General features: G+C 44.7%; 2 protein-coding genes across 2 annotated transcripts in view; one reads left to right on the top strand and one right to left on the bottom strand.

Annotated features, from left to right (window-relative positions):
* The window catches only part of LOC121876723 (multiple coagulation factor deficiency protein 2 homolog), a 100,111-nt gene that overhangs the window by 48,507 nt on the left and 23,636 nt on the right, over nt 1–27,968 (bottom strand). The gene's annotated exons all lie outside the window — the stretch shown is intronic.
* Nucleotides 1,270–27,876, top strand: LOC121876797. The gene is made up of 2 exons (XM_042382246.1): nt 1,270–1,769; nt 27,457–27,876. The coding sequence occupies exon 1, from the start codon at nt 1,344–1,346 to the stop codon at nt 1,758–1,760; it is 417 nt and encodes a 138-aa protein (XP_042238180.1). The 5' UTR covers nt 1,270–1,343; the 3' UTR covers nt 1,761–1,769; nt 27,457–27,876.

Raw genomic sequence — 27,968 nt, forward strand, 5'->3', positions numbered from 1 at the left:
TTATATACGCTACATTAGTGCAAGGTTTAACTCCTAAAAATTGCTTTAAGTTGCTGGATTGCTTTGCCGGGAAAAAATTGAGTAGTCAACATCAGGGGGAGCGAATCATTATAAATTACCCACAAAGGAAATTGGTTCCGTGCATGTGGACGGAAACAAAGGGGTGGACCCGGAAGGAGACTACACATTGATAATAATTTGACATCCTCGGAAGAGACCACCTAACAATAAACACCAGCCTGACAAACGGGTGTCAGTGGGAACCGATTGATGTAAACAATGAGGGAAAGACTCCCTGTTCGTCCTGTATATACTGGTAGTGTACTATAGTTTACAGTTCCTGTACTTATAACCAATCAATAGCTCAGACACTTTAAGTGCCCACATTTAACAAGGTTATCCAATACACTGGATGATTAAGACTGTCTTCTAACGCTATTGAATCATCGGTAAAAATGTCACATAGAAAACTAGTTGCCCACCATATACACTGCCCATCCAGTAAGTCACAATAATACGTCCGATAACACCCGTCCTTGTCGTACGGTCGTGTGCAGGCGGGCTAAAATGTCGGCTGTATTGGTACACCCCGGAACACCTAAATGTTACCTGTCTAATTTAACCAAGATCGCTGGAGCACTGTGTGTGAAATTGCTACACATTTAAACAAATATTCGGTATACTGAGAGATCAAATCATTTATATCTTTAATGACTTATTGCTAAGTGAAAATCACCTTTCAGGTTGCATCAGCCTGCTATATTGACGACATAGAAAACGGAGTCTTTTACAACTGTCTTGAAAAAGCACCACCACCATCACCGTCTTAAATCACATAGGTAAGTGTGAAAGTGTCTGTTTTTTATTATCTTCAGACTCCTAGTATGCCTTTATTTTACCAGTTTATTTAAAGGAAGAGGGTAGACCAAGCTCAACAAAACTGCACACTATTAGAGTAACAGTGGGACAATAAGGGTAAATCTAGTGTGACGACTGGATTGATTTACATGTCAACAAGAATTACCTGCCACACAAGACGCGTCGTCAGTTTTACATCCTTAAAATTTATCTGAACTGAAGGCGGTTCTAATTTTCACCCTTCTCTTTACCCCCTTCGTCTTAATGTTATTCTGTCCCCACCCGCACCATCCCCTCCCCACCCCCTAAACAATCCGTCCACCTCCCCACCTCTCCCTCCCGGACCGGCATAACGGTGGCTCCTTATGATAGCGGCGGGGCACCTCTACCGTACTGTAGTCTCGACGAAGCAGTAGTGGAGTGCGGTTCCCCATACGCTTTCCCTTATCACACACTCCCGGATTCACACATCCACTCCATAAATCATGAAGTTCCTCAGAATCTTTTGTTTCTTCACCGCCTGCGTCTTCGCCGTCAGTGCCAAGGAGGACCCTACAGCAGCCTATGAGGATCTGCGGCACTTAGCATCACAAGAGTCTCCAGATTCCTCGAAAATCACCGGAAATGACAACATGGTAAAGGAGCTGCTGGAGATGCTGGTGGAAGCAGCGCGCGCCACCTCGTACTCGAATCTCCTCACTCTCAACGTCACTAACGTCATCATCCTGGTCTTCGTCGCCATCGCCTTCTTCAGCTACTTAGGCTTCATCGACCTGGGCTTTGGCAGGTCTCTGGGTGTCCCGTCGGAGGTGGATGTGTCCACAGTCAGCAAAGCGGTGTCCTCCCTCACACCCCTCGTCCATAAAGCCCTTCATGCCTACCAGGACCTTCAGACTCCGTGATATTTGACGGTAAGTCCTCAACGATTATTATTTGTTGTGAATGCACGCGCGACTTTCTGTGGGTAAGTAGGCGGAGGCGTCTATCTGTAACGGGGCTCTGTACTACGAAACAAGTTTGTTCCTTAACAGATGTATAAGAATTCCGCCCAGAAAATCGCGAAATACGCTCAGGAACCGCGATAGACCATTCATGTCACATGTTCTCTTGTTAAGGTAGAGCTTCAATGTAAATCATCTGCTGAGATCACGTGAACAGTAGCCCCACCTTATTTCATCTTCCGATTAACCACCCTACCAGCGACACAGTGTGAGCCTTTAGTCGTTCAGTTTACAGGTAATTGTCCATTTTAACCTTCTTCCCCCTCTCCTGCAGCGGCCACCAAAAGTAGAACATTTACCACAGAACAAACAAACAACAAAGCGTGTAGGAAATTGGCCTTCACATATAAAAACAAGCCGGACTAAAGCAAACAAATAAATACGATACAGGTCACCACCCATACGAGGAATTACAATGGACGGGAAGTAAATAAACACCATCTGAAATCTTTTGTTAATGCATCATCTTCCTTCTTATTCTTCTCTTATTTCAGTACTTTCTTTTTTTTCAGGATTACTTTATCATCATTGTAACTAACTTAGGGAGGACGGGATGTGCCTACGGATAATAGATATCGTCAAATTGTTCATTATATTTCGTCATTTTTAACCATAATATTTTGTCACACTACTCAGCATAGTTTGTTACATCAATCAGTAGATTTCCTCACAATCAGTATATAACGTCATATCATTCAGTTTATTTTATTACTTTAGTCAGTATATTTTGTCACAGTATTCCGTACATTTCATCACATTATTTAGTATATATCATCACATTAATCAGTATATTTCACCAAATTTCTCAATATATTTCATCACATTATGCAGTATATTTCGTCACATTATTCAGCATATTTCGGTACATTATTCAATACCCATTTGTCAGTATATTTCATCACAGTGATCAGTATATTTCACCACATTATTAAGTATATTTCATCGTACTAGTGAGTATAGTTCACCACGTTATTCAGTATATTTCCTCGCATTATTCAGTATATTTCCTCGCATTATTCAGTATGTTTCATCATATTTTTCACTAGTTTGTTGTGCGAGTCAGTACCAGTAGTATAACCATCTCACCACCAGCTTGTAAAAAAGAAAACTTTTTTGAAAGATTATTTGAGTATTAAATTTCGTCTATTTTTAATATTTCGTCTTTTTCAGTATATTTCGACAATTTTAGTATATTTCGTCATATTATTTCGTGATATTATTAGTAAATTTCGTCACATTTTTTCGTACAGTTGGTCAGTTTTGTAAAATATTTCGTCAATTTTTTCAGGATATTTCGTCATTTCTACAAATAATTCGCTAATTTTCTATAATATTTAACTCACAATTTTCAGTATACCTCGACATTATCATTTAGTGGATTTCAAGTCTTCTTCCCATGCCAAATATACTGTAGGAGTGAATAATCAGTTCAACCATTCTCCTACCCAAGGCAGCGTTGACGGAGACCCATAGTGTGCAAATTCGTGTATCACACATCTCGTGTCTGCCAGTAATGGACTCCCAGCCCCCGTAACGTTTCTCATTTCTTTCAATCCATGATGTAATGTTTTGTAAACAATGGCTCTATTGTCTTGAACCGTCAAGTTAAAATTCTGGCATGTCGTATCGAGTTTGTCTGGATGGTCGTGTGCTTACCGTAGAGTTCGGTGTGTGTGTGTGTGTGTGTGTGTGTGTTGTCGTTCTGCTCTTACATTAGGTGAGTTCTCTCTCTCTCTCTCTCTCTCTCTCTCTCTCTCCTTGTAGTCCAAACACAATACACGAGTCTTCCGTCTTCTACAGCGATACAGTATTATTCCACAAGTTATTGCAGTTATAGAAGTGAGACAATACGGAAAGGTAGACAAGCAGTACAATGTTTCAGAATAGGACAGTTATATTACAGTGCTACCCCACAAGTTTTTACATCACTCGAAGTAATATGTACAGCACGGTAGTCGGAAAGTAAAAGGTTACAGAATAGTACACTTGTGGTGGAGTCATATTATAAAACTTGCCATATCAGTCGAGGAATGAACACTCCCGAGGGTTATGGAAAAATACATAAAGGGAAAGTTTTATTTCACTATTACAGAAATATTTCAAGGCGACGAATACAGTTTACAGTCAGGACAATCTACAGTACATGCTCATTGTTGTAGAAAAGTATATTTGTATAGAGGATTATTTGATCAGAGAGAGAGAGAGAGAGAGATTCAGTAAAATTGTCCTACAAGTTTTCATTGAATTAACTTATATATATGCAATAAACACAGAGTGCAGGTACACAAACGATAAGCGATACAAATTTACTATACAATCTAAAGGGGTTACAGGTACAGCAAGGTACGAAACTCAGGCGGCAAAAAGAACTAATCAAGATAATAAGGAAAACATTCGTGGAAGTCAAACGTTCTGAAAAATGAAGCAGAAAAAATTAAAGAAGAAACTTAGAGCGTTTTTTTTTATTAGTGTTATCATTCTATCGTTTATTTCCCTCCTCTTGATTCACCCTATACGAAAGTGGGAGAGGAGTAAAGATAATGATGGATAGATAGGTAAATAGAGTGGTAGATAGAGAGAGAATTATTTTGGATAGGTAAATAGATTGATAAAGACAGTATTTTTGATAGACAATTTGACAGAGACTTTTAAAATAGATTGACAGAGACTGCATTTTGGATTAATTTAGTGATAGATAAATAATTTGATACATAGAGACGTTACTATTTTATAAAGTTGTTTTTCCCAAGACTTTCTGAGGTTTGATATGTAACAAAACCTCGATATAACAGACATTCCTCTCCATATAGTCCGTTAAATGGAGGTTTTTCTGTAATCGTATGTTATATCATTCTGTATCCAGTCGTCGTTATCCTGTGATAGCTACTGTAATAATTATAGTATTCCTTACCCGTATAATAGAAAATATAGATTATAGACAAGGAAAAAGGGCGTGTTCAATGTTCATGTTAAACATCACTGAAGAAAATATCCCTCAATCCCGAGAAGAAAAAAGATTCCATTAGTTAGATCAGTATTAGTGGGTATTGGGGACTCCTCTACAAAATCTTTCCTTCTTGCTGGACACCTTCCCTTTCTTACTTCCTCCGTATTATCATATTGTTCATCTTTTCGATAATCCAAGGAAAATTCTCAACAAAAACCAAATGATATACGTCTGGTATATCAAGGAAATTGAGGGAAATCGACGAAAATACTTCTACTCCGAACTCTCTGATCTGTTTATTGTACTCCACCCTATACCACTCTCCCGAAGACAGAATCTGACATTCTTTTCCAACCAGATATTTTCCCACCGCCGGTATCCGTCACCAACGAATCCCCAGAACAATTATGTGCATCGCTTTAGAACCTGTACTGACTAAAAAAAATATATAAAAATCTGAATTCTCCCGCGTAAAAACGAATAATACATTTCAAGAGTCGTTTGTTGAGCACGCAAGGAGACATACTACTTACTGAGGCGGTTGTAGAGGACGTCCAAGGAATAGTTCTTGCGTTGGTGTTTACTGTTGTGGGAAGGAAGACGTGTAGTAACAGCAGTGTGGAAACTATGAGCTGGAAAACCTCACAAAATGTCTGGTTGAGTTCATCATTACACACACACACACACACACACACACACACACACACACAGAGAGAGAGGTCCGGACATCAACTACCCAGGTAAACTATGTATAATGTTTAATAGTAATTTTGACAGTTTCTACTACCCAACAACGCAATTGAAGCTATTTGGTCGAGAGCACAACCACTCGGACGACCATGCAATGTTGCCGCTCGTGAACACAACTTAGTCACCTACGCCATAATTTTGTCATTACATCCAGAAGAACCTAAGTGGAAGTATATCACCTGCTCCAAATGTCAGTAACTAGTCTTCTTTTTTATAATACGAATTAAATTATTGTATAAACATCATTACAAGCACGAAAGTCTTCATTTTCCGCATAAAATCCTATAAAAACATAATTACAAGTGCGTATCATGATTTTGAATAACACTACTTCGAAACGTAAAACACGCACTGTTATTTATCTCGAATAAAACTGCTTCAAAATATTCTGTAGGTAATAATAAAGGAACCATTATTTAAATCCAATAGAATTACTTCGAAAACATCCGTATACAAGCAAGAATCTTTGATTTTGACTTTATAAATAAAATCTAGATCGAAACCACATTTGAAACATAAAAAATATACTTTAATTCGAATAAAATTGGCTTCAAAACACAGATACAAACACAGGTAAAAAAAATAAAAAATAATAATAAAAAAGTACAGTACAAACTCGATACAAGCACAAGTACAGTACGGTAGCTTACAGCGTCATAAACTCTGTTAACCAAAGACAACATATCACATTTTTTCTTCTTTTTTTTTTGTATGGGTGAACTCAGTTAACTCCCCGTTAACTTGGCAAGAACTGAGATACATTTTTTTTTCATCGTATTTGTTTTCCAAGATGGGTTAGATATGGAACATTACCGCAATGATCCAGGTGCTGATGGCAAGTAAACCCTAGGAAAGAGAATATGACAGAATGAAAAGAAGAATACTGTATAGAAGACAAAGAGACAGACAGACAGAGCGATAAATTTATTTGGCTCAGAGGGGTGGAGTAAAGAAGATATGGTAGGAAAGGAAAAAGAAATAAAGTGAATAAATGATGGATGGAAGGGGATTGATAAGGGTTGAGAGAGGAAGAATGGGGAAAATGATGAATTGGGAGGAAAGACAATGATAAAGAAGGGGGTAGAGAGGAAAGAAAAATACAGCTAAAGGAAAGAACGAGTGAGAAAGAACGTGAAGTAAAATAGAACGAAGGAATCGAATCCTGAAAAAGGAAGAGGAAGAAAGGAATGGCGGAAGAAAAAAATAACAAGGATAAAGAAATCAACGAAAAGTCTGATAAAATTGGAGGAATAATAACAATAAAAACAAAGTGAAATGAAAAGAGAACAAACGGAGATGGAGAGGAGAAACCGGTGAGAAGTACACGGAGTCGAACAAAATATTTACGAAGCAGCCATAACCTGCCAAGCCACAGAAACTACCATTACCACCACCAGCAGCTCAGGTGACTGGTATATTACAGAGGCACCCAATAAAAGATGAACAGTGTATAGATCTCTTTTTTTGTGTTTTCAGTGGAGTCGTTATGCAATTTGTTTGTGTAGTGTAACGAGATTTTGTGCATTTTATTTGTGCATTGATATGAATCGTTGTGCATTGAACTTGGTTACTGTGAATTTTACATGTCCATTGGACTGAGACCCTGCAATTTGCTTTTGTATTTAACTGACTCCTTGTGCATTTTACTGTCATTGTTTCTAAAGTGAATATCTAGATCCTGGTTGGGCGGTGGACTGAGAGTATCACAGTACTGTATGTCATATTTAATTATTTTTCGATCTTCCTTTAACTTATTGACCCCAAAACAACAGCGGCTTAAATGTTATGATAAAATTTTATATAAAATGCGGGGTATGAACGTTATCTTCACCTTCCGAAGTCACCTTGTTGACATACACAAGTCAAAAGGAGAAAAGAGCACTGACCATCCGACTGATGCGGGAGTAATGACAAGGAAATTAGAACCATGTCAACAAAAGCAATGTTTTTGTTTACTGGCAAGACCAACACACACGAGGGGAAATATTTACGAGACCTCAGCACACCTGTCAGCGGGAGAAATCTCGATCACCTCCGTCCCTCCTTCACCCCCTCCCCCAGAAACTTCCCGAATACTTTCGACTTTCCAGAACCACGCAATGTTTCCTGAACTCCTGCTGGCTCACGACCTGCGGTTATTATGGAGAACCACAGGCCTAATGACCTCCCTTACGTTGATGGCTTTGAAATCCAAAAAAAAATTAAAAAAACATGTATATAAGTATACGGTGGTGTGTGCGTGCGTGTGTGCGTGTGTGCTCCGTTTCTTCTCACAATGGGTTTTGTCCATATAAAATATAATTATGATGAAAACACACACACACACAGACACACACACACACACACACACACACACACACTTACCATACACAAAAGTTAAAAAGAGTTTACAGTTCTTACACACATACACGCGCACAGGCATATATTATAATCCTATCATCTGCGCCACTGTGTCCACCACTAGTAAGGTTGAGCGACGAACACAAAATATTTTACCTCCCATATCCAGGTTCACAACACGCGGGACACATTCAGCGCTCCCTTCCTCCTCCTATCGCCTCTTCTCCCTCCCTCCTCCTGTCTCGTCTCTCCCTGCCTCTCCACGCCTCTCTCCTTTCATTCATACGTGCCTCTCCTCTACCTGCCTCCCCACGCATTTCCCTATCATGCACGTCTCTCTCCATTTTCCTCTAACAACCCCACCCACCCTCCCTTCCTTTCCATACGCTTCTCTCTCTCTCTCTCTCTCTCAAACACACACACACATACTACTATTTTGCTGTCATCCGGAGTCGAGCATGACAATCATCCAGCTATGATAAAATTATATATGAGTTCTCTGAGGTGACTAGAGAGGTCGATACGGGACCGGCAGGGTAGTTCACAGATGTTAAACATGTGGAGGGCTACATTCGGTGCGGGAGGGGCGGCGGCAGTCTTTCCGGCATTGTCGCTTGTCTGCCTCGGTTTGCAGTCGGACTAATTTGAAAGTATTGACACCTTCTCGTGTGGTGCTCCTTCAAGCGTTATGGTGTGGAGTAATCGTCTCCCAGGTGAGTGGGTCGATTTGGCACTTTTTCAGGTTTGTCTGAAGACTATCTTTATACCTTTTCAGTTGCCCGCCAGCGTTACGTTTACTATTCGTTAGGTGACTGTAAAGTAGCTGCTTTGGCAGTCTACTGTAGTCCGTGCGGGTAACATAGCAAGTCCAACGTAGTTGGTGTCCGAGAATATTGGTATCTGCTCTCTTGTCTTCCCAGCGAACTCGGAGGATGGACATAGGTAATGATATTCAATATCTCCAGTGGGTTGCTTTCAGTGGGAGCGACAAGGGTGAGGTCGTCTGCATACTGAAGTCCAGTAATAGAAGCTGCCGACACCTTAGTTCCTGCCTGGAGTCAGCTTATGTTGAAAAGACCGTTCATCCGGTACTGGATGTCCACCCCGCCGGCTAAATGGGCACTGGCACAAGTAAGGAAGGCAGCCAAGAAAATGGAAAAGAGAGTTGGTGCCAGTACACATCCTTGTTTTACCCCCGTGGATGGGGAAGAACACAGACTTGGTGCCATTCTGTAGGACACTGCCGTCCATGCCATCGTGGAGTTGCCTCACAATGTCGATGAATTTTGGTGGGCAGGCAAAATGGCTGAGGGTCCGTCAGAGGGCCTCCCTGTTGACCGAGTCGAAGGCCTTGGTTAGGTCTATGAAAGCCATGTACAAGTTCTCTGCACTTCTCCTGTATCTGGCAGATAGCAAAGATCATGTCAGTGATGCCACATGATGGTCTAAAGCAGGGGTCACCAAACTACGGCCCGCGGGCCGGATCCCAAGTCCTTCCCCGGCTCGTGGTAGCTCAAAACTACGCTCTGACGTTACCAGAGCTTTCGTTCTGGCTTGCAAGTTTTGAACAGAATGATTATGCGGCCCGCGCTCGTCATTCTTTCAGTTATCCGGCCCACTGTGAAAAAAGTTTGGTGACCCCTGGTCTAAAGCAACATTGAGATTCTGGGAGGAAGTTTTCCGCCTCAGGAAGAAGTTTGTTTAGGAGAACTAGGGCGATCAATCTTCCCAGCTATGGACAGCAACAAGAACCCGTCGTAGTTGCCACAGTCTGACCGGTCTCCCCTGTTCTTATAAATATTGACGATGGAGGAGTCTTTAAGAGCGTGGTAAGCAGAGGTCCTACTGCTTTATACACCTCGACTGGGATTCCATCAGGCCCTGAGGCTTTGTTATTTTTCATCTGTCTCATGGCAGTAGCTACCTCATCCATGGATGAAAGATAGCTAAAATGGGCCAGCTCTGGATGCTGAGAGGCCTGCTGGGTAGTTAGGACATCAACACCGGTGTTTCCGTTGAACAGCGAATGGTAGTGCTCTTTCCAGTGCTGAAGGATGCCTTCTTCGTCTTTAATTAGGGAGTTACCATCGAATGAGCGGAGCGAGCTCCACCATGAGTGATTGCCCGATAAAATGTTTTAGTGGAATTTGTATAGATATGTACATACCAAGATATGTGAACACGCCTGACGCCAGGACTCTTGTTACCATTCATTGTACCATTTATTCACATGTCTGTATCACTACATATTATTATAGCATGTCTGATGTCCATGCTTATGTCTAATGCCTATGTTCATTTACTATGTCCCGATGTACTATGTCTGTACCGCGCTAGTCGAGTAATTAGAAGACCTCATTTATTGTCCTAGGAATGTCTAGCAACTCTCTTTGCCTGGCTAGCTAATTTCCCTCAGATCGGCCTCGGCCTACCTACGGTCCGGGGTCCCTAGTAATCGCTCCTGTATCGGTTGGCTATCACGCCCAGTCTTGTACACTTATTGAATATACCTACTGCTCGTGCCCTGGAGTTTCAAGAACCTTGTCTAGGATTACATCCACCACACCACATGGCGCAGTTTGAGTAGCTCCAACACGACAGTTTACAAGCCTCAAGAGCCGGCCTCGTCTGTCCCGGCCTCGTCTGTTTCCCGCCCAGAAGATATACTCCACAGTGCCCCTGGATTTAAAGTGCTTTGTGACCTTGTGAAGTGCCCTAAGTGAAGTGCAGTGCCTTTCATGTCTCTTTGCTATGTTTCTGCGGCCCTACAGGTAGCAGACACGCCTTCAGCCCAGTTTCCAAGACAGCACTTCCGGCATACACCCCCCATCCACGGAGGCTCGCAAGCCACTGCCCGCGTCCCCTCCCACTGAACCAGCATCTCGCCCGGGCGCGCGGAGGAATACACCGCCGCTAGCCGCCTCCTCTCACTTCACAAATATTACAGTCAGTACTCTTTTACTTGCCAGCCAGTTCCTGCACTTAAGCAAATCCATTGGCGAAAATATAGCACTTCACCTTATTCTCCTTGTCTTTCCCATCGCAACAATACCAAGCACGAGATGTCTGACCACGACGATTTGCTGGGAAATTTATATGAGGATTATGAGGAAGACGACGCCTCACAGACCCTCCCACCCCCCCTCACGCCTCACACGCCGGGCGCGCCAAATTCAAAGGATGGGAGCCAGGATATACGTCAGTTAATCCACTTCCTACAAGTTTCTCAAGAGAAGGAAGCCCAAAGACGTCAATTAGAGGAGGAAAAACGACGTCAAGAGGAATTGTCAAGACAGTCAGAGGAATCAGCTTACCGCCTTCAACTTCAACAACAACACCAAGCTGATAACCGCAAATTCCTGGACCTATTGGAATTGCTGGCAACGAGGACGACTTCACCAGCTGCCACAACCAACTCGCCAGCTTCAGCCTCTTCATCTATCCTTCAGACAACGCCTCCTCACACGTCACCTATCTCCCCTAGGTATGCCTCAGTGTCTTCTCAACCACCTGTTCCAGTCTCAACTCTCGTCGACCTCTCCGTGCCTCCTCCACCGCCTGCCGTCTCGAGTACACCCCTGCACAGCAAGTCTTCAGTTCCCAGTCCCCCACCTCTTCAATCTGATGCAACATATCAAGTATACCGTCAATGGCGACGTCGTTTCGAAGACTTTGCTGTTATGTCTGACCTCTACCGAATGCCCCCTCATAAACAACTCATCCAATTAAGATCGTGCATTTCCCTCGATGTTCAACGCCTCCTAGAGCACACGCTGGCCATCCCCCCTGACTCCCCCAGGTCAGTGACAGAGGTTTTAAACGCCTTGCAGAGTCATTTCCGTGGCCTCCGCAATGAAGCTCTGCGTCGTAGGGAACTGCTATCCTGCAAACAAGCTTCTGGGGAATCATTCTCAGACTTCTATGCACGACTTAAGGACCTAGCAACCGAGGTGGACCTATGTACAGGCGATCCTGTAACCTGTGCTGAGATCCAGCTCAAGATGATCTTGCTGATGGGTGTACGTGACGAGGACCTGCTTCAGAAACTCCTCACCCTCGACGCCGCCTCTTCCCTCACCGACTTCGTCACCTGTTGCAGGTCGTATGAGGCCACAAGAGAGGCTGCCTCAGCTATACACTCATCGCCATCTCAAGTCCACGCCGTCTCCACCTACAAGAGGAATCAACGCCAGATGCAGACGACGTCCTCTCCACAGCCCCCGTCACAGTCACCAGTTCCTTCTCCCGAATCCTGCAGAAACTGTCAGCGCCAGCATGGTCCAGGAAAGTGCCCTGCGGCTGATAGTACATGTCGAAACTGCGGGTTTCAAGGCCATTGGCCCCGCACACCTCGATGTCCTGCCAACAAGGCCTCATGCAACGCTTGCAACAAGCAAGGACACTTCGCCAAGTGTTGCAGGTCCACCAAGAAGCCTCCATCTCCAGGTCAAAACGTCTCTTCACAGCCCGACAGAACGTCCACACCACCGTCTCCCAAGAATAACAAAGGATGCCGACGCGTGGATGATACCTCGAGTGACAGGTCCCCCAAGCCCGTCAATGTTCGTCTGTCCTACGGTACCAACTCTTCCAACCTCCTGATGATACCTGACACGGGCGCGGACATCACGGTGATTGGACCAACACACCTGGACGCCCTCAACATCCCCAGGAGTAGCCTGTCACCCACAGCCATGAACGACGTGCTCACAGCGGACGGGTCCCCGATGTCTCCACCTTTGGGTTGCTTCAAGGCAACACTACAGCTCGGTCCCAAGTCTTGCCTTGCCACAGTCCACGTCCATGAGGGCATCCAAACCCCTCTCTTGTCATGTGGCCATTGTCAGGACTTGGCCATCGTCTCATCCGAGTTCCCAAAGCCCATCCTCGCTGTGACACACCTCAACAGGTGTGCAGAGATACCTGTTTCAGCCATGACCACACCTGCTGCCGCCCGGGAGTTCTTTTTTCGTCAGTTCAGCGACGTCCTTGTCTCCAAGCCCGACCTCCAGAAGACGCCGCTCAAGAAGATGACAGGCCCCCCGATGAGAATCCACCTCAAGCCTGGCGCGACGCCTTTCGCCATCCACACACCCAGGCCTATCCCCTTTGCCATACGGGACAAGGTGAAGGCGGAGCTCGATTCTCTGGTGCAGCAGGGGATCATCAGACACGCCGGTGAGGAGCCCTCCGAGTGGTGCCACCCTATGGTCTTGGCACCCAAGCCTGTAGGTGTTCGCATCACAGTGGACCTCACCCATCTCAACTCGCAGGTCTCCCGTCCCGCCCATCCATCGCCTACGCCCATCCAAGCAGTCCGCAGCGTCACCCCGTCTGCAAAGTTCTTTACCACGGCGGATGCACTACATGGGTACTGGCAAGTCGACCTGGCGGAAGAAGATCGCCACCTCACTACATTCATCACGCCCTACGGCCGCTTCCAACACTGCCGCGGACCCATGGGCTTCGCAGCAACGGGGGATGCGTACTGCCTCCGTGGGGATATGGCTCTGCAGGGTGTCACCAACTGCGTGAAGGTCGTAGATGACATCCTGCTCTTCGACGATGATCTCCCGGCCCACTTGAACCGAGTTCATCTGATGCTCACAAGATGTCGTGCCCATGGTATCACCCTGAACAAAGATAAATTTGTGGTCGCCGCCCCCCAAGTTAACTACTGCGGCTACAACATCTCGCCAGAGGGGATCTCAGCTGATGAGGAGAAGGTCAAGGCCATCAGGGACTTCCCTACTCCAGCGAACCTGACCGACCTTCGCTCATTTATGGGCCTGGTAAATCAGCTGGCCGACTTCTCCCCTAAAATCGCCACATCAGCCCAACCTCTACGCCCCCTCATGAGCCCCAAGCGCTCCTTCCTCTGGACTCCTGACCACGACCTAGCGTTCAGGAATGTTAAGAAGGCGTTGCTGTCACCACCAGTCCTGGCACCCTTCGACCCGTCCTTACCAGTGGTCCTCCAGACCGACGCCTCCCGTCTATACGGCCTCGGATATGCCCTCCTTCAAGACCACGGCCAGGGTAGACTGTGCTTAGTTCAGTGTGGCTCCAGGTTTTTGACGGACACGGAGACCAGATACGCCACCATTGAACTAGAGATGCTGGCAGTCGCCTGGGCTATGGCCAAGTGCCGCCTTTACCTGTTCGGCCTTGGGCATTTCACCCTCATGACGGACCATCGCCCGCTCATACCCATTCTTAATCACTACACGTTGGACGCCATCGAAAATCCTCGCCTCCAACGTCTCAAAGAGAAGACCGCCCCTTACGTCTTTACAGCTGTGTGGCGCGCCGGGAAGCTTCTGTGCATACCAGACGCCCTCTCCCGAGCCCCTGTTAGTCGCCCCACACCTGAAGATGAAGTCGACTGTACCATGGCCGCTGCTCACGTTCGGTCTTTAGTGACACACACAGCCACTTCTCTTGCTGACAAGACGACGACGACGCCCTCCATCGAAGACGATAGGACTCTCCAGGAGCTTCGCATCGCCGCCGCTCAAGACCCGGCATACGTCCAACTCCTCGACTACGTCTCCGCTGGATTCCCCACCAACCGCTACGACATTCACGCCTCCGCCCTCCCCTTCTGGAAGCTAAGGGATAGCCTCTATGCGGACGGAGAGCTGGTGTTGTACGGCCCCAGGATCGTCGTTCCCGCTGCCCTCCGCCGGCGCACCTTATCCCGCCTCCATGACAGCCACCGCGGCGTTGAAGCCACCAGGCGCAGAGCCCGTCAGACCGTCTTCTGGCCTGGTATTGACGCCGATATTAAGAGCACGGTTGAGGCCTGTGAGCCTTGCCAGCAACTCCAACCCAGCCAGCAACAAGAGCCGTACCTGTGCAACGACCTCCCAAAGCGGCCCTTTGAGTCCGTGTCCGCCGACTTCTTTAATGTGGCCGGAAAGTCTTTCCTGGTGGTCGCCGACAGGCTCTCTGGATGGCCCGTGGTAGTTCCCTGTGGTCGGGACACCACCTCTTCCAGGGTCATCCGGATGTTTTGTTGCTTCTTCCGGGAAGTCGGAGTGCCTCTCCGCCTCCGAACCGACGGTGGGCCCCCGTTCAATAGCCACGAGTTCAAGAGCTTCGCCGAACGCTGGGGCGTCCACCACATCGTCACCTCCCCTCATTACCCGCAGGCGAATGGCCACGCCGAGGCAGCGGTAAAGTCCGTAAAATACCTCATCCTCAAGACAGCACCGACGGGGAACCTGGACTGCGAGGAGTTCGACAGGGGCCTACTGGAACTCCGTAACACCCCTACCCCTGCCGGACGCTCTCCTGCCCAGGTGTTGTATGGCCGCCCCCTTCGTACTTGTGTGCCTGCCCACCCCCAGTCCTTCTTAGATGAATGGCAGATCAAGGCGGACGAGTGTGACCGCCGTGAGGCTGCCCGGATGGCCCAAGTGACAAGCCACTATGACGCCCAAGCCCGCCCCCTTCCCAGGTTGGCCGTCGGCCAGCAAGTACGAATCCAGGACCCGACGTCACACCGCTGGGACAAGGTTGGGGTCGTCATGGGCCGTGGCGAGCCTCGTTCGTACCAAGTCCGCCTCCCCAGTGGTCGTGTGTGGTGGCGAAACAGACGCCACCTCCGCCCAGTGCCATCCTCTAGTGACGAACCTTCCTCCCCGTCCCCTGTGTCCCCTTGCCCAGACCAGGAACGAAGGTCGTCAGTTGATCCTCCCATTGTCCCTCGCCGCTCCCCCCGACTCATGGAAAAAGAGTCCGTAGCCGCTCGAGATTGCACTACGAGCGTAAAGGGGGAGGGAGGTGTATAGATATGTACATACCAAGATATGTGAACACGCCTGACGCCAGGACTCTTGTTACCATTCATTGTACCATTTATTCACATGTCTGTATCACTACATATTATTATAGCATGTCTGATGTCCATGCTTATGTCTAATGCCTATGTTCATTTACTATGTCCCGATGTACTATGTCTGTACCGCGCTAGTCGAGTAATTAGAAGACCTCATTTATTGTCCTAGGAATGTCTAGCAACTCTCTTTGCCTGGCTAGCTAATTTCCCTCAGATCGGCCTCGGCCTACCTACGGTCCGGGGTCCCTAGTAACCGCTCCTGTATCGGTTGGCTATCACGCCCAGTCTTGTACACTTATTGAATATACCTACTGCTCGTGCCCTGGAGTTTCAAGAACCTTGTCTAGGATTACATCCACCACACCACAGAATTGAAAAATTCGAGCATCTTGTGTTAATCTGCAAGTTTTTGCGTTTCACATACTTTATTTTAAGCCAGTCGTTCTTTAGTTTGTGAAGTTCAAGCTGGGCCACCGCTTTCTTCATGCAAAAGGTATCAACTTCAGTCCGAGACTAAGGGTTGTTCAGTCAATCAGTAAAAGCAGCACGTTTATCTTCGATGAGTACATTGATTTCCGGGTCATTTTCATCAAACCAGAGTCCTCATATATTCTTTCAGTCTGGCCCAGGGGCTCTCTGCAGGTTTTTGTCATGACAGTGTCGAGAATACCCCCATTCGGCACTGGGATTTGGGCTTTTTTTGTTGGGTTCCATATCATCCCATGTTCGAGCTGCTCTTTGAAAGCATGTGCTACCGCTGGATCCTCCAAACTCTTTGTGTTAAAATCTCTTCTGGGGACTTGTTTTCTTCGCCATTTTGGTGAGACATGACATGCGAGCTTGGCTCTGTCGAGCTGATGATCAGCGTTGCAGTGGTCTGATCCACTCATGGCTTTGGTGATGAGGACATCTCAGCGATCTCTTTCTCTGACAATGAGTCAGTGAGATGCCAGTGTTTGGATCGTGGGTGTTGCCACAAACCCTTGAACTTGTCGACCTGCCTAAACAAGGTGTTGATGAAAGCGAGGCTGTGTGCAGCACACTTGCTGAGGAGTAGGCCATTGGGATTACACTTGCCTAGTCCATTTCTCCCATTGATTCCCTGCCAAATGTCAGCATCTCTGCCAACTCTAGCATTGAAGTCACCAAGGAGTACAGCCATATCTCCTCTGGGGTTAGAGGTTAGCACACTGTCGACGTCAGCGTAAAGTGCCTCCCTGATGTCATTCTCTCCATCCAGTGTCAGGGCGTATGCACTGATGAAAAAGGCATGACATGAGTGATTCAGTGGGACTCTGAGCGTCAAGAAGCGCTCGTTGTTCCCAACAGGCATTTCAGTTAGCCTGTGTAGGATGCGTTGGCAGATGGCAAAGCCAACTCCATAAATACGATTTCTCTCCGTAGCAGGCTTACCCTTCCAGAAGAAGGTAAGCCAAACCCCCGTTCTGTGAGTCGTGCCTCGTCTGGGAGCCGGAACTCACTGATGGCTGCGATGTCGATGTTATACCTGGCCAGCTCTTTTGCCACAAGGGCGGTTCTTCTTTCAGGACGATTATTTGTGCCAGTATCCAGAAGTGTCCTGACATTCCATGCAACAACCATAAGAGGTTGCATAGTTTGTTCTGTGATTATGATTAGGTTTTCGACCGCATAAGGATGACCTTACTGGGTGCGGTTGTCCAGTCAGGTTAGTTCTTTAGGCAGACTATGTTTAAGGAACCCTTTTCTAGCCCCCTCCCCATGTGGGGCGAGCAGAGTGATTCCACGAAAGGGCTGCTCAGTTGCACAGACATGACCAGATTGCGCCTCTGCCTAGAATCCAGTGCATAAACGATCATCTTATCTGTGCCGCACATGTGCAGAATTGTGACTGGAGACTCCCGTCGCCACTCGTCCTTCGCCATAGGACTTTTGGGAGTATAGAAGTTTTGGTGATGAGGAGGAGGATGATGAGCTGGATTATGGCTGTGCGTGAGTTTATTTATGTGGTGAGGCAGGAGCGCAGGCTGCAACCACACATCTTTGCTCTCCCTTTTGCTAATCCAGTGGTGCAAGTGTTACAACTGCTAGGGAGAGGGAGAGTTCCAAAATGACTGCCGATAGCCCATTTTCTTGGGTTTCGCTTTAGTAGCCTGTCCACCATGCATTGCCTTCATTCGCCGGTGTAGTCGTTGGGTTCTCATGTTGGTCACCTCTTCTGCCTATACCGTCGTTGGGTATACCTTCCAAGGTTAATCCGCAAGGCAGTGGGGTAGTGGTTGGTAGGCGTCAGGACGTGTCCACATTCCAGTGGGCCTATGCGCCATCCCTCTGGAGCCCACTGATACTCTGAGATCCCAGTTACTGTGTGTTGGCACGAGGAGGCATAGCAGGAGTCTTGATGGTAAAGAGACTGTGTGCTGGCAGGTGAGACTTATGCAAATTGCTTTCCTGATCGTCACGAGGGCTAGCCAGCGGCAGTAGCTGAAAGCAAGAGGAAGCAAACAGTACTTGTATCTTAACCCTAACCTAATGCTGCCACACTAGACGCATTATAACACCTTGTGTGCGCGCGCGCGCGCACACACACACACACACACACACACACAATGGTAACGGCATAAGGTGACACCACAAGTGTGTTTGTGTGTGTGTGTGTGTGTGTTTTTTCTATACAACGTTTTACTTTCGCGGCTACACACACGCACACACACACACACACACACACACACACACACACACACACACACAAGCGTACGACACTGGGATAATTACGGCATCATTATTTACCGCAATTCCAGAAAAGCCACGTAAATTGTCCAGTTTTTTCCTCTGAAGCAAAATGTAACATTAAATGTGAAGGATTTTGTTTTGTAGTGCATATCTGCCTTCGTACCTATCTACCTACTTACCGTTTTGCCTATCTCCCTATACTTTTACCAACCTACCTACCTACCTACCTACATATATTTACCTCCCTATATATCTACTTAAATATCTATTTCCCCACATATCTATCTGCCTTAATGAATATCTACCTATATATCTACCTGCCTACATATCTACCTATCTAAATATCCATCTATGCAAATATCTTCTTACATATCTAACTACTCTACATATATATTTATGTACCTCCCTTACCTACGGTCTGAAGTTTTGTCCCGCGATGTGTTTAAGCTATGCTTCAGTGCCATCGTCTTCATTGTCGTTGTCGTCATTGTCTGTTCTCGTTAAAAGTTATTAACATTATAATATTCAAGTATTCTAATCGGTCGTGTTCCAGTAACCTTATCTTGCACTTGGCCGGATACATTATTCATATTTAGGAAGTCACTGGGCCCGACTGGCGAGTTCATTTTTCTTTCTTGCCAATTTTTGTTGCTTTCGACAGGAATTGTGGTTTTGAGAACATTAAATGTTTAGACGGTTATGGTGTACTTCACTGGTTGTAGAGGGAAGATGAACTCATCGCGGCCTTTACAGGGAGTTGTAAATTTCAGCTGACGCTCTCATAATAAACCTTTAAGTGAGCTTAGTAACACAAGTAGTGAGTGAACTGCGTGAATAATAATACCGAATTTCATATATTATACAAAAACAGGCACTAAAATTTTATTTGGCAAGCAGCAGAAAAAAAAATGAGGAGGCGGATATAGCTTGTGGCAATGGATTGTATATCAGAGTGACTAGGTATCAACATATTCCAGTAGCAGAGTCTTACTCTCTACACCTGACATTGATGCACTTGGTCTTGGTGCCTGTGAGTTCCCGAACCCTCCGCGACAAGGATTCTAAAAACGTTCTTCAGTGAGTCTTCACATTGGCAGTATTTCTTCCTTAGTCATAATAATTCATCGGCGAGTGTTATACTTCAGCTGAACATAAGTTCGTCATCCCGTCAAATTAATTCGTACATTCCCCGTTACATCATTCTAGGGGCCCACTTCAGTTTTATTTTCCAAAACTGTACTAAACATACAGAATCTACCACCTTAATATTTATAGAAAGTCCTTACTGTTATAAACTTAACAGCTGATACTCAATCAGCTGGAATATAGGACACATTATAAGCTGGTGATACCAAAGATGGCAAATGCGTGCAATATTACCTTATGATAAAAGTATAAATCTGAGCTGGTTTGTTCGGCGCACGAATGTTACCTTACACAATGACAAATTACTCTGAGGTGTTTTGGATTTGTTATCGCATACCACAATGTTTTGTGTAAAAGTGATCGTAACTCAACTTTATCGTAACACGGCGCTCCCAATGTGCGTCACTCTGGTCGGGAAAATTATCAAATTCGGAGTCTACATCAAAGATAGACGGCAAGCGAGTGTCGCCCTAATTCTTAAAAAAAAAATTCTCTCACAAGAATCTTGAGACCTTTGTTCTGTACTTCATGACCCTGGAGCTGAGACACTCAAAACGAAAACAAAAACATTTCAAGACTTTAAAAGCTGACTGTCGCAGAAACTAAGACTAAGTGAACAGTGTTTCATGACACTGGTAGCTGAAACACCTATTGTATACAAGAAACAGGGAAAAACGACTATAATTTGTTGTAAGGTTTTATCTAAAGTTATCAGTGACGGATGTTATTATCATGATTATATAAAGGAATCATAACCAGTACTCAAGATAAACGGCTGTACTTGAGAGAACTGTGCCACACTTGTTCTGGGCGGGTAACGGGCTCAGTAAATGGACTCTCCTTCACCCTGTGTCACTCTCTTAAAGGAGAGAGACACTAAAAAAGCACTGCAATTATGCCCCTGAACCCACGAACTTAAAAATGAATAGCAACTCTGAGTGACATCAGGACTAATAGCCAAAAACAGCAGTTCGCGTAGCAGACAATTAGTCTATCAAAAAACAACAACAACAACGGACAGAAATTACGTATTCAGAATTCCTTAGATAATGGACTGGTCCAGTTTTTCGTTGTAGTTACGTAGGGGGGAGTCCTCCTCCGGCGTGAGGACCAACATCGCCTACGGGCCTTTGTGGTCAGAAGGGCAGCTGACTCACTAGGTACCGGAAAAATTACCGAAGGCGGGGTCGTGGATGAAGCAGAGGAGGGAGAGGGGAGGAGACATGGAACTGCCATATGGTGTTTAGGGGCAGGAAAGGGAGATAGAGGTATATGGTGTGTTGGTAATAGAAGGAAGTGTAAGAGAATTGCATGGTGTCTTACAGGCTAGTGAGAGGAAGATTGCGACATGCACCCCTACATCCCCATCGGTGCTGTGGCAGGACTAAGAAGCATTATAATGCTGCGAGAATAATACAGAGGAAAGAGTGAAGTAAGACCAAAGGATGAGGAGAAACTTGGGTTCACTTAAGTTTACAACTGCGTGGAAGGAGAGGAACACATGAGACCGTAAATCATCCACCGGCACACGTATCCTGTCTGTAAAACTAGCGTCAAGATAATGGAGGGTCAGTGGAGCTCTAGTCTAGTGTGGGACGTCTTTATATAATTTTGTAATTCCTCTGCCAGATATTCTATAGTCCATTAAATGTCAGTGTCGTAATCTATTCTAAACACAACTCAACCTAACCATAACCAAAACTTACCTAACCTTAAGCAAAAAATAGCCAAACCTAACTTAACCAAACCATACCTATCCATAACCTAATCCAACCACAAGGCAACCAAAATCTAACCATAACGTAACTCTAATTAAAACTTACCATAACCAATGAATTCACAATCTGACCTAACAATAACCAAACAATAACCAAACCTAACCTAACCAAGACCTTACTGAATCATATCATGATATAACCAAAATCCAACCTAAGCATAATCATAACCTAACCTAACAGTAACCTGACCATAAACAAACTTAACGGAGCTAGCTAAACCCCTCTGCTCCATCATCAATGCTTCCCCCAATTAAGCCAGATGCCCAGCTGAATGGAAGACTTCATATGTGTCACCAGTGCCCAAGTCAACCAGCCCACAATCCTTCAATGAACTACGACCCATTGCCATCACCCCAATACCCAGCTTAATCTGTGAAAGTTTCGTGTTTGACTGGGCTTATGCTGATATTGCAGGCGCCATAGATCCTCAGCCATTTGGTAATATGAAAACTTCCTCCACCACTCACTGTCTTGTCAGCTTTCTCGACTACATATACCGCCATCTTACAAAACGAAAAACGTCTGCAACTGTCGCCTTCATTGACTTCAAGACATTTGACCTAGTCGACCATAATTTAATCATCAACAAAGCAATCGACCTCGGGTTTCGAAGTCTTATACCATGGCTTACAGACTTCCTCAGTAACCGACGCCAAGCTGTTCGCTTCCGAGGGGCTGTCTCCACCTTTCAGTCACTCAACTGTGGCGTCCCCCAAGTCACCAAGATAGGACCACTATGCTTCCTTATGCAGCATAAGGAAGCATAGTATGCTTATCAATGGTGCCCTAAAAGAAACCTCTGCTCGCTGGAAATATGTCGACGATTCCACCATTGGGATCAGTGTCAACAATTCTGCTCCCGACTATACCTCCCTCCAGGATTTATTGAAGTCTCCAAAATTGGGCCACCAATAACTACGTCACCATCAACCATACTAAGACCATGGTTATGCACATCAACCTCTCCTCCGACGTTGTCCCACCCCCTTCCATTATTTTAGGTCCCAACACACTCCAGATTGTAGATTCCACTAAGCTTCTTGGCGTCACCATAGACAACAAACTAAATTGGAAAACACACGTCAGCGAAGTTGTAAAATCTTCCAGTTTCCATCTCCACCTCCTCCTCCGACTCAAGTCCCTCGGAGTTCCTGCGCCCGAGCTCCTTAGTGTTTACTCAACATTCATACTTCCCAAGCTCACCTATGCCTCCCCTACCTGGTCTTCCTCCCCAAATGCCACACAACGTAAACACCTAGAAAAAGTGCAAAAGAGGGCATGCAAGATTATTCTCTCCCCTTCCTACTCCACATATCAAGAAGCGCTCAACACACTGACCCTCTCGGCTCTCTCTGACAATCACCACGACCTCATCTGCAAATTTGGTGAGAAGCTTTTGCACCATCCTCGACACCTGCTCCTCCTACCACCCGAGGTCCCTCGTCCGAGAATTGAGGTTCGACACCACAACCGCATCCAGCCCATACAAGCACGAACTGAACGCTATAAGAACAGCCCAGTCCCAACCATTGTAAAAATTATCAATAACTTGTAATCAACCAGTGTATTCACTCCCAGTCAATCTTACCTTTTTGCACTGTCACTATGTTGAAATGCCCTGTAGTTTGAGCTTCTCCCCACCTAGTTATTATATATCATATTTGTATCACTTATGTCACTTGTATGTTATTGGTCAATCAAGTGACCCATTCCCCATATACGCCTTTTAGTTTCTTATTAGGCTTCATAAGGTCTCCTGGGTCGACAGAAGAAAAAACTGCTCACAATTATCCCATAGTAAATTGACGTAGGGTGAAGCCAATGGGAATAGCAGGCTTGAGTGGGAGGGGAATGTGAATGGGATTATAGGACAGGCAAATGGGTGGGTGTGAGAAGATTATGTAGATGTGTATAAGAGGAACGTGTGGGAGTAGGAGAGATGTGTGCGTGTAGGAGGGGATTGTATAGTGTGTACTAGTGCGTGAGAGGGGTGTGTGAGGGTGAGTGTCGGTGTACGGGCGTGTAAAAAGGGTGTATGAGAGATAGTTTGGGTGTATAAAGGTTTGTATGGGTGAGTGTATGGGTATAAATATTATTAACGGCGTATGTGTCAGTGTATGAATGCGTAGGAAGGTGTAAGGGAGAACGAGTGTGTGGGTGTGAGAGAGAACGTGTGGGTGTGAGGGAGAACGAGTGTGTGGGTATAAGGGAGAATGAGTGTGTGGGTATAAGGGAGAATGAGTGTGTGGGTATAAGGGAGAATGAGTGTATGGGTGTGAGGGAGGACGTGTGTGTGTGTGTGTGGGTGTGAGGGAGGGTGCATATGGGTGTGAGGGAGGGTGCATATGGGTATGAGGGAGGGTGCGTGTGCAGTAGGTGATGATGGAGAAAGAGGTATATGTGAGAGCCTGGGAGGGATACGTGACTCGGTTGGAGGGTGTGTGAAGGTGAGTGAGAGAAGTGTATGGATGAAAATAATCATTGGTGGGACGTAAAGGGAGAGTGGGAGAGGTATATGAGAAGGTGTGAGAGTGCAGGAGAAAGCAGCTAGTAAAGGAAGAGAAATGCCAATATTAAGGGTGGAACTATTGTGGATCTGTGTGGAGAAGGGTGAGGGAAGAAGGGGTAAAACAGAAAGTGAGCGAGAGAAAGGGAGAAGGAGAAAGGGAAAACGATGGAGAAAAGGGATGGAAAGGGAGGCAATGAAGGAAAAATGCAAGAAAGAAGATAGACGAGGAAGATAGTAGATGTGAAGGGAGTAGTCGGAGGATGGAATTGAAACTTAGGGAGTGGAGGACGGCGAGGATAGAAACGGGAGAGATGAGGTACTGGGGGTAAGGATAGGAAGGTGAGGAAGGAAGGAGGTTGTAGTGGATGTCTCCCCTACAAACTAACTGCGCAGCAGCCCACCACCTGCTATCACATTCCAATGTGCCGCCTTCCCTAGCAACCAACCAGATGTTACCGTATCTTAGCAACGAAACTATTCACCGGCTACTTCTCGGGTTTTCCCACCATGACTCATAGCGGCTGCTGCTGGGTATATAAGCTCTGTCTCTCCCTTGAGATTCAGTCAGACCATTCTTCTTGAACTAGCAACACCTCCTCCTCCGCCGCTGCCTGGCTGCCCCTCGCATCTCCTCGCCTGCCTGGCGGTCCTCGCTCCCGCCAGCGAGCATGTCCTTCTCTGAGCTTCCTCACCAACCAACTCTCATTCTGGCCCATCTTCCTGAACACGCAACACCTCCTCCAGCAAGCTCCTAGCTGTCCAGCATTCATTCAACCAGGAGGCCAGCAACAGGCAACATCTTCTCTAACGAAGCTCCTGCACATCTACCTCCTTCAACAAGCTACTCACCGCACGTCTCTACCAAGCAGCCCCTCACCACACAGCACCTCCAGCACCAGACTGTCTATCATATAACTTATATATTATACAAGAAAACCACATTAGAGTTTCCTTCCATCCTGAGTGCTAGACGACTTTAATATGTCGATACCCCTACAAGGTAAAGACTGTTGACGCTTATTTCATGGTCTACCTCCGCCAAATGCTCATAATCACAATTTAATTGAGTCACATTTACAGGTAATACATTTCCTCATTCGTTTCGGCAAATAACATAGGAAATATTTTCAAAATTGCAGTTCAGTACTCGAATTTTTTTTTTAACATAAAACTGTATTGGTGATATCTCCAGCATCTCTCTCTTTCTCTCTTTCTCTTTCGCTTTATGCTTGATGATATGTTAATCACGCGTTCTATTTTACTTTAGAAATGTTTTCAATGATCTTCGTTGCTCATGAATCGCCAGGGGATGAGGAACACGCTTTCAAAATTTAAATAAACATTTCGCCCTTTCCTTTATGGAGAAAGGTTATCAAATATAAAATGAAAAACAGGTCGTGGTTCCCAAATTCAAAGAGAATACAAGATAAAAATTCATATTTCTAACTAAATGCACTTAACCTAACAAACACCAGTGCAGCATTTTTTGAGCTGTTATAAGAGATAATTTAAAAATAGTTGAGAGATGAACTGTTGGATGCGGATGCGGTATCTGGGTTTTTCAGTAGTAAACAGAACAGAGGCTGATAATTATCATCTCTCCAGTGACTATTCTCCTAATACACACTGGAACTAAGGCGGCGACACATTGGGCACTTTCCTCCAAACATGCTGCGCGTTTTGCTGGCCGTTGGCCTGACGACCCAGCAAGCAGCAGAAATTCTGTTTCTGCTGGAAATGGACAACGGTTTGGCGGGGATCTTTGCTGGTCGGATTAGTCCTCAAATGAGCTTCATATAATTTCAAGTAAAATTGAAATAATTCATGAAACCGTAATAATTTAAAATACAACACATAAACGGTGACGTATTTCAATTTATTCGTCACTTTAAAACTTCTTAAGTAATATTAAATCATTATTCAGGGTCTTCTTTGATCAGCCAACCATCGCCAATTTTAAAGAAACTTCACGACGCATCCATGTCTTTTCTTTAGCTTTAGCAGATGCCTCTCTTCAGCAAATAAAGTACTATAGCACAATCCTGCAAGGCCTCGACTGTAATAACGGGATCCATGGTGATCCACGTCTAGATGCCTTGTCGTTGTTTTCATTGCGTTGGGCAGATGCGCCAACAAAACATCCCAGTGTGACACAAAACGTCTCTTTGTTTTGCTGGTCGGACCGTGTTTGCCAAACACGCCGCCTTTATGCTTGCCACCATTTCTTCTACAGTCGTTGAATCCTGGAACCACTTTAAGGTATTGGACTAAATGGGAAGTCAAATTCATTAAAAATAGATAAATTCTTAGTTGTGGTCGACGAGTATTGTAGAACTTAGTAATGATGCTATTTATTCATAATGCCAGTAGTCGTTCTTTTTATATTATTGTTGATAATGTATTTCTACGCTTCAACAGCTAAAGTCTAAGAATCTATTCTGTTAAATTATACACTAGATATCAAGTTAAAAAATTTAATAGATACAATGGAGATTCAATGAAGTGAATTATTTCCAGCGGGAATAAAACTTAGCTGCTAAGGGATGTGGATTTTTTTTATTTCTATTGTATTTTCAGGTACGTGTGATATCGCATAGAAATTATTGGCATGCCGCACGATGACAGCCAGTCTTAACATAGTACTAGTCTTATATATGAAACTTACCATGGTTGGTCCACTGCACTCCTTTAAATAATTGTTTCTGATTTTATCCATCCTAAAATAAAAAGTACTGTATTATAAAGTGATGTAGACTACGCCATTAATCCATTAAGGTCAGCACTAAATGAGTAAAGTATCACAACTGATAACCGCCATCATCTTTACAGAAGCAGTCGTGCGGGATACTGGCCGAGTTTATTGATCTGTGACATGTTTACCCGCTCGTCCTTACAGTGACCTCATTCTCACGTTGTTCATTCTCGCCAGCTATAATCCACAACATTTACTGAAATAACAGTGCCCTGAGCCAGTAGTACTATATATAACCCATAATAAATTTTATAACCCCATTGTGCATGAAGAGGAATATATTGATCTTTTTGTGTCCGTCTGCCCGTCATGCATACGTGCCCTACTTCCGTACCACTCATTGTCAGTAGGATTATGAAAAAATTATTAGTCATGGTTATATTAAAGTGGACGTATAATTATGTATCATTACATTATTTGATGAAATATTAAAGTTGATTTATTTATATATAAACCAGCGAGGTAAGTGTTTTTTGACAAGCCTCGCTCTTGTATAACGTATACATAATATATTTTATAAAAATAAGTTGGATATTCATTTGCTTTTCTTTTTTCTTACGATCTCCTAAAAATAACGTATACAATATGCAGCTGTTTTCTAATTCTTTGTTTTCCAATGGCGGTAACAATCATATAATAGGCCTACCTATTCTATAACATGACATCCTCACTTACTGTATGTTGTGCGCAATTTTCATTACTCGTATTCTTCATTCTCGCATATTAAAAACTCAAAGTTATTTTATGTATTTTATAGTTATTTGATAATTAAGAATAACACTTCTACTGTTGTTAACCAATTTTCTTTTCTTTTTTCCAGACATACTGCAGACTTCTCAGGAATACAAGTTTCATATCCCAACATTTATGATTTATTGTTGGTCCAGTCTTCAAAATGATGTGTTTTACACCTCAGGGTTTATTATGACAGTACAAGTTACATCGTCACCAAAGTGTTGATACACTTTTAACAAAGGGCCGTCGAGTGTAACCTGTTTTTCATGAGTAGTGAGTCACAGTACGGTATGTAGCTTTGTCACAACTCACAACCTTGAGAATATATCTCTATTTAGTATTTACCCAACTCTCTTATAGAGCACATAATTGGCTTTTAACCATTTGTGTACGGGGTCCGTCTGTGCTTAATGAAATCGTATGGTGTTGGTTAAATAAAATATAAAAAAAGGCGTCCTCGTATTGAAGGGGTTAGTGGAAATTGGTTATTAATACCATCACAGCACTGGCAGTTTTCTATATATATATATATATATATATATATATATATATATATATATATATATATATATATATATATATATATATATATATCAT

This window comes from Homarus americanus, unplaced genomic scaffold, assembly GCF_018991925.1.
Source record: "Homarus americanus isolate GMGI-L3 unplaced genomic scaffold, GMGI_Hamer_2.0 scaffold51859, whole genome shotgun sequence".
Taxonomy (NCBI): Eukaryota; Metazoa; Arthropoda; class Malacostraca; order Decapoda; family Nephropidae; genus Homarus; species Homarus americanus.

Coding starts and splice junctions, on each gene's coding strand:
- LOC121876797 (XM_042382246.1), top strand. CDS start 1,344: ATGAAGTTCCTCAGAATCTTTTGTTTCTTCACCGCCTGCGTCTTCGCC.